This window comes from Penaeus japonicus, unplaced genomic scaffold, assembly GCF_977035675.1.
Source record: "Penaeus japonicus unplaced genomic scaffold, GWHDUDI00000001_assembly GWHDUDI00000029, whole genome shotgun sequence".
NCBI classification, from domain to species: Eukaryota; Metazoa; Arthropoda; class Malacostraca; order Decapoda; family Penaeidae; genus Penaeus; species Penaeus japonicus.
This window is the reverse complement of record NW_028234431.1, coordinates 32,146,996-32,154,495: the sequence shown is the minus strand read 5'-3', so window position 1 is coordinate 32,154,495 and position 7,500 is coordinate 32,146,996. Positions and strand designations below refer to the sequence as shown.

Genomic DNA, 7,500 nt, shown 5'->3' with positions numbered 1-7,500 from the left:
TTCCTGAAGGAGGCGAGGTGGGAGGTGCCCCAAGACGCCGACAGGTCTACCGACGGGAGGAGGGAGGCCAGACTCGCCATAGATCCTCGAGGACAGAACGGTGCACTCGGCGTGACGTAGGGACACCAGGATATGAAGCAGCGTTCGAGAAATAGACACAGGAGCCACCGTCGACTGCGCAGATCCTACGCCAGACGCCTTGGACGAACACTGACTGAGCTCTTGGGGTCAGTAAGGCGTCTCTCCAGAGCCCCCCCCCCCTCGCGCGCCTCCCCCTCCTCTCCCCTCCCTCCGTTATTTCCCCCTCCCTCCCTCCCTCTCTAGCCTCCTCCCCCCTCTCTCGCCACTCCTCCTCTTTCGTTCCCCTCCCCCTCCCCTCTCTCCGATATTCCCCCCCCCCTCCTTCTCGCTCTCTCTCCCCCTCCCCCACCCTCCTTCTTTCCCCTCCTTCTCCCCCCCTTCCTCTCCTCACTCCTCCCTCCTCTTCCCCTCCCTCCCTCCTCTTCCCTACCTCCCTCCCCTTCCCCATCCCCCCTCCTCACTTCCTCCCCCGCCCCTCCTCTCCGTTATTCTCCCCCCACACCCCCTCACGCCTTCATACAAGCCCTCCCTCCCCACCTCACACTCACCTCATACCTCAGAAACACGAGAGAGAAGACCCAACCTCTGAAGAAACAGTTTGAGTTGTTGTTTGGGTTCCAGTGTTGTTGTTGTGTGTTGTGAACAGATTGTATTTGTGAGGTAAGTTAGATATGATAATGATAATGTTGATACGTTGATAATGGTGATACTTTCTTGAAGACTGAAGAAGGTGACTCACATGAAAATGATTATGGTTTCAGTTGTAGTAATAGTTGTCGGCTGTAGTAAGTGTGATTATGAAAATGACTGAATAGAAGGTGACGTCATAGTGATAAAATTTATATGCGTGTGTTGTATGATTATAGTATACGTGGAAATGTGTATACGTCTTTGTTAGGGTCGTCATGATTATTATTTTTCATGAATGGACTTGATCATCATCATTATTATTACTGGGAAGAAGTTGTTAATGTTGTGGTTGTTATTGTTGTGTTTGTGATTTTCGTTTTTCTGGTTGTTGTTACCATTATCATTATTGTTATCATCATCATTATTATCAGTATCATTAGTAGTATCATTATCAATTTTATTATCATTATTATCATCCATATTATCATTGTTATCATTATCATTATTATCATTACTATCATCATTGGTATTGTTATCAATATCATAACCATCCTTATCGTTATCGTCACCATTATAATTATCACTATCATCATTATTGCTATTATCATTGGTGATTATTATATATATTATTATATTATCATATTGTTGTTATTATTATTATTCTCATTCTTATTATCACTATCAATATCATTATCATTATTGTTATCATTATTAGTACTTTTGCTATTATTATTATGATTGTTATTATTATTATCATTATCATCATCATCATTAACATTATCATTATTATTGTTATAAGTTTCATTATAGTTATCATTATCATCTTTATATTCTGAAAGAGAGAGAGAGAGAGAGAGAGAGAGAAAGAAAGAGAGAGAGAGAGAGAGAGAGAGAGAGAGAGAGAGAGAGAGAGAGAGAGAGAGAGAGAGAGAGAGAGAGAGAGAGAGAGAGAGAGAGAGAGGAGAGAGGAGAGAGAGAGAGAGAGGAGAGAGAGAGAGAGAGAGAGAGAGAGAGAGAGAGAGAAGAGAGAGAGAGAGAGAAAGAGAGAGAGAGAGAGAGAGAAGAGAAGAGAGAGAGAGAGAGAGAGAGAGAGAGAGAGAGAGAGAGAAGAGAGAGAGAGAGAGAGAGAGAGAGAGGGAGAGAGAGAGAGAGAGAGAGAGAGAGAGAGAGAGAGAGAGAGAGAGAGAGAGAGAGAGAGAGAGAGAAAGAGATAACGGGGAGAGGGATGACAGACTGATAAACTGAATCAAAACTGAATCGAGACAGATCCAAAGGACAGGGACAAACAGATAGCTATAAAAAAAACAAGTGCCAGAATGAAACCAAAGATAACAAATTGATAAAACGTTGACATAATAACATATAAAAGCGTCAAAACCCCCCTGCTTCAGATCTACCTCTCCCCCCCTCCCCCGCCGAGATGACTTCCCTTTCCACGAGCATCACCAACATCACACGACCCGACCTCCCAGTGACAACGTGGACGACCTCACATACCCGAGTCGAACGCTCTCTGCCCTTCGCTGCCCACGGACTCATGCCCGGTGCCTTCTCCTACCCCATGGCACCCCAGCCTCCACGCCTCATGCCCCACGCAGCGATGGGCGCCTTCAGAAGACCGCCGCCGCCTCCTCAGCGTAGGATCTCCTCTCGACCGCCCCGGCCCCCTTCCTTCTCCTCCTTATCTTCCTCCTCCTCCTCCTCCTCCTCTTGGTTGGATCCTCTCGGCCTCTTCGCCCAGCCTGACGTCTCGAGGAGGTCCGGAGAAGCGATGACGACCACGAAGAAGATGAAGAAGAAGACGACAGCCACGACGACTGGGGCCCCTCCGACGGTCTTCTTTCCCGACGGAGACAAGGGCGAGTGTGGCGACTTCGGTGACTCAGGGTTCAACACGTACGGCTTCGTTGGCTTCCTCTTGGGCGTCGTCAACATCGTCAGCCAGGTGATGTGAGGGACGGTTGTTTGTAGCCAAGGCTCGACGTTGTGTATTGTTCATGTGCTAGTGTGTGTGATAATACAGTGTACTTTATTTACGCGTTATCGTGTATATTGTTATTATTCGTATATTAGTATGTGCAACAATACAAAGTCCTTTACTTCCGTTTTGTCATGTAAATTGTTATTATTCGTATATTAGTATGTGCAATAATACAAAGTGCTTTACTTACTTACGTAATGTTTTGTACTAAGCTGTTATTCGCATATTAGTATGTACAATAATACAAAGAACTTTATTTACGTATCATCATGTATTGTTATTATCCATATATCAACATGTATAATAATACAAAGTGGTTTATTTACGTGTTATAATGCTCATTGTCATTATTCATATATTAGTATGTGCAATAATACAAAATACTTTATTTACGTAATAACATGTACAATGTCCATTTTTTCGAAGCAGAGCTTTTCAGGAAAAAGAAAAGAAATTCGATAGAAACAGGACAAGTATTGTTCAGGGTGTTTTGACTTTTTACGTTGTGTTGCCTATTTCTCCTTGGGAATGATTTGCGACTTTTGTGAGTGTCAAATAAATGATTCCTTTACGTATGAATTTCCCCCTTCTTCATATATTTTTCAATCTGACAAGTTTTCTAAAACGATCTCATCTCCGCAGATTGTCAACAACGTGAATAACAACCTGAACAACAACAACAACAATAACAACAACAACAACAACAATTTGGGCAACATCAACCTGGCCAACAGCAACGCGGGGCAAGAGAACTCAAACACAGTGTCTATACCCCCGGGCATGGGTAAGACCAGTGCCTCAGTTTGCTTTGTCTTCGTTGATTTTTGGACTTTTAAACAAAAGCTACTCGTTAAATCTACTTCGGTTTGCATAACTGTGCTGATTTAATTGATATTTGAACTACTTGTAATTGTTGCACAGGAATAGGTTTGCTGACTTTGTGATCTTTTGGAGGTTTGATTAATCAAGGACTGATTTATCATACTCGCGGAATTAAAATAGTTTTGTTAACTGAATGAGTTTTAAATATGAACGCTTAGATAACTTATTTCGATTAGCTTGGCTGGAAAGGAAACAAATTTGTTGAATTTGGCGAGCTAATTATAAACTTTAGATATTACTTTTGTTGGAAGTGAAATTTAAAAGGACGGATATATTATATCACTAACTTTCGACGTTCGTTTTAAAGTGTTTTTTTCATATTGTTTAGAGTTGCTGATATATCGATTATTCGGGAAGTATTCCTCTTATCTACTGTAAGGTCTCAAACTTCTTATACATCTATTTAATTATTAATTAATTATGAGAGGAATGAAAACTCGAGTAACCCGGACTCACCATTCCTCCTCTCCCGTAGGAGGGAGAAGGAAACGCGAGTTGGAGGACGAGGCCGAGAGGGCGTGGAGACAGCGCCATCGTCTCCAGCTGGAGGAGGAGGTCGCAGCCGCCGTTGCTCTTTTGTTTATGAAGTGAGGGATGCGCAGCGTTGTGTTCGTCTCTTGGCCTGTTTTTTGTTTTTGTTTTCACTGTAAATACTACAGTACGAACTCTCTTTAAACATGATGATAGTAGGTTCATGCATCAATATTCGGGATTTATGGGCGGAAAATAGGAGGGCAATTAATTTTTCTTTCTCTGTTTTATTTGAGGGTATTTTGGGTATTGATCTGTTTTATCACATAGTACTTCAATATTTCTTTTAGATAATGATATTGAAGTCTTGAATCAACACTCCCTATTCATAAACAGGAAAAAGATAGTAGAATAAAAATCCCTTTCTTTCTCTCTGCCTTCTTGTAGGGCATTTTGGGTACTGTCGAAGAGTCCCGTTGAATGCACCGAGAGGGTCGTCTGCGAAGTCAACAGGGAGGTCGTCCGCCATGGCGCTGTTAAAGGGTCGTCCGAATCTCGAGTTTTAGCCGACGTCTTCGCTGAGATATTTACGTAAGTGTGTTGACACGTGTAATGGAATTATGTGTTGTTAATATGTATAGAGTTTTTTTTGTTGTTGTTGGGTGAAGGGGGTTAGCAGTGGCTTGTCATTGGTTTTAGTGAATATCTATGCTGCATTGATTTATTTATCGAACTGTGGGAAGTGGTGCTGTAGGATTGCTGTACGTTTGGCCGTGCAAACGATCAGGTTCTCCATTATATGTGTGCAAGCAGAACATCAAGAATTAATTACTCATTCTACAAAAATAAACACTATACTTCTCAGTTTTTACTTGATTTCAGTTATAAAAGTAAACACGAGCAGCACTTTCCCATTAATGATAGAACATAAACATAACAAACCACCCCGAATATGTCTATTATTTTCCCTACATTCGATCAACATGGTAGAGTGTTATACCATCCATATTCATCAGCATTCATTATCTCTTTTTCTTCTTCGTTTCTCCAGTCATATGAAGCCTCACTGAATATCTCTTTCCCTCTTAGGTCGGCCCTCGAAGACTGGTCTCCCGCAGCACCTCCTCCGACGCCCTCCCTCTCCTTCGCGGGGGAACATGGCCGTTCTGAGGGCGATTGCTCAACTCTAAGTCCCCGGTGTGCGAAGGACGAGTGGGATAAGATCAGGTCGTTTTCCCAGAAGGAGCTGTCCCTCGACTTGGCTTTCCTGAAGGAGGGCGAGCGTGATCTCTTAGTTCACGTGAATAACCATGTCGAGGAATTTTCGAAGCTGGGTCTTCCTGATTTCGGAAGTGTTGGGTCTTTGGTCTCGGATGAACTATAAGTGTTGTGGATACAGGGATTTTTATCTCGGTCTTCTGCTCTGTATGATGTGATTTGTTACTGTTATAATGATAGTGAATTGTCGAAAATGATCCTTCTACTTTTTTCCTAAGAATTTCTATTATTATATGATTTCATATATGGACGTGTACAATACATGTATAACAGTATAATGCAGATTTTCATATATATTCCCCTTTTACTGAAAGCTTAGGAACGAAACACATACAGAACAACCTAAAGAGGAATGGATAATTTGTAAAATTACTTTCCATTTTGTTTTAATCTTTGTTCCTCTCTCCACTTGTTACACCTTTCATCTCTCTCCTGTCTTAAAAATTCCATTATCACTAACAATAACAGCTCATATTTTGGGGGACGAAGTATTAAAAACTGAATTTAGAACAAAACACATTTCTTTGGTAATGTAATTGTGGAAAAGACATAATTAACAAAGCAAGATCATCATTAAAGAGAGAGGAAAATTGATTGGTGTTCTTGATCTTAACATATTCATTGATGAATACCAAATCTTCAGTAGTTTCTAGAAGGATGAATATAAAGGCACAAAGTTGGAAATCTCTAAGAATACTTGGAATTCTTTTAACGAGTGTCGCTGTATGAATAAGTGCCGATTATACAGAATTCTTTGTGCAATAAGAAGATTAAAATAATGGTTCTTCAAAAAAACACTTCCTTTAAGTTCATGAAAGAATTTTAATAATTTGGTTGAAGGTATGAGAGGGGCGTCGGAAAACCACTGATTTAGATAAAAGTTCGTATTCGTTGAATTCAACACCGTTTTCAGGAATTCACGAAGGATATAGTTCTCTTGGACAATAAGTTCCCAAAAAGGAAAATGCCTACGAGTTCCATTTTAATTGAAGAGAGGAAGATGCACTTGAGAGGTAGGGGATTATTACAGAAAGGCTGACATGTTCATGTAATTCTTTGATGAATGACAGGGTTGAGAGTTGATAATTATTTAGCTTATAGGCTGAAATGATGATAATATTTCTTTGACAGTTAGAGGACTGGTGATGATAATTATTTGAAATACAACAATACAGTCAGCTAATCATCACAAAAATCTCAAGTATATCTTTGCCTCAATAAAAGTAACCCTATTATATTGTCAACTTAACAACCTTGTATGAGCATGTGAATGAAATATTAGGAACCAAACATTGGCAGAAATGACTGTTAAAGGATCTACAGAAACAAATATATATTTTTTTAATGTACAATACTTTATTTCATATGAAACATATTTACATATGATGAGTAAAGAACACAGCTATAAAAATGCAACAATAATATATATATATATATATATATATATATATATTATATTATATATATATATATATATATATATATATATATATATATATATATATATAGACTCCTCACTCACTACACCACTACAGTAAGAAAATACCTCCAGAGTCGGATTCTGATCTGGACACTGAACATTTACCACACCCTATATCCTCCGCCCAAATTGGAAGGCAGTCGATAGAAATAACAACATTTATATCACTTATCCTAAGAAGAAAAGTCTTATATCAGCACTTAAATCTCTTTTTTTTTCAGAAAAAGGGGTTTTTGTATATTTATATCTTGACTTAAAAATATTTCCTCTATTAACAATCTCAATAATTCACAAGACCCGAAGACTGTATGCAGATTATCATGGTTGGTTTTTGTTCAGCGTGATCATGGTAGAATTAAAACTTTACCATTCTTTTCTTTCAAACAAATAGAAACAAATTCATTCCAGTTTGCTATGTGAGTAGATACATTACCATCAATTCAGGGATCTTTTATTCATCTATAAAAGTTTCATAATCGCAATTGTACAAAATTTACGCTGAATAAAACATTCACATATATCTGAAGAAAAAAAAAACACCCTATATTCTAGACATTTTACAGAAACTAAAAGAAAAAGTGAACATTACATAAGAGGTGTCTGTAGGAAACGAGGAACCAAGTTAACCAAATTTCAGTCTTTTCACCAGCACAGAATGAATCTTCGTCCTGATCTTCGAACTCCGCCAGACTAATAC

General features: G+C 39.4%; 3 protein-coding genes across 3 annotated transcripts in view; 1 reads left to right on the top strand and 2 right to left on the bottom strand.

Moving 5' to 3' along the window:
* The window catches only part of LOC122255630 (uncharacterized), a 2,950-nt gene extending 2,753 nt beyond the window's left edge, over positions 1-197 (bottom strand). The window contains exon 1 of the mRNA XM_043019842.2: positions 1-197. This exon is cut by the window's left edge and continues 378 nt beyond it. Coding sequence (XP_042875776.2) covers positions 1-80 — 80 coding nt within the window. The 5' untranslated portion in view covers positions 81-197.
* A 1,911-nt stretch (positions 198-2,108) lies between these two features.
* LOC122255735 (uncharacterized) lies at positions 2,109-5,656 on the top strand. Its single transcript, XM_043020010.2, has 5 exons — positions 2,109-2,656; positions 3,335-3,476; positions 4,050-4,161; positions 4,493-4,636; positions 5,135-5,656. Exons 1-5 carry the CDS (start codon positions 2,132-2,134, stop codon positions 5,427-5,429), a joined length of 1,218 nt encoding a protein of 405 aa, XP_042875944.2. The 5' UTR covers positions 2,109-2,131; the 3' UTR covers positions 5,430-5,656.
* Positions 5,657-6,659: 1,003 nt separating this feature from the next.
* LOC122255297 (zinc transporter ZIP13 homolog) overlaps positions 6,660-7,500 on the bottom strand; it is a gene marked incomplete at its 5' end in the record, with an annotated part of 7,418 nt that continues 6,577 nt past the window's right edge. The window contains 1 exon segment of the mRNA XM_043019282.2: positions 6,660-7,500. This exon segment is cut by the window's right edge and continues 4,195 nt beyond it.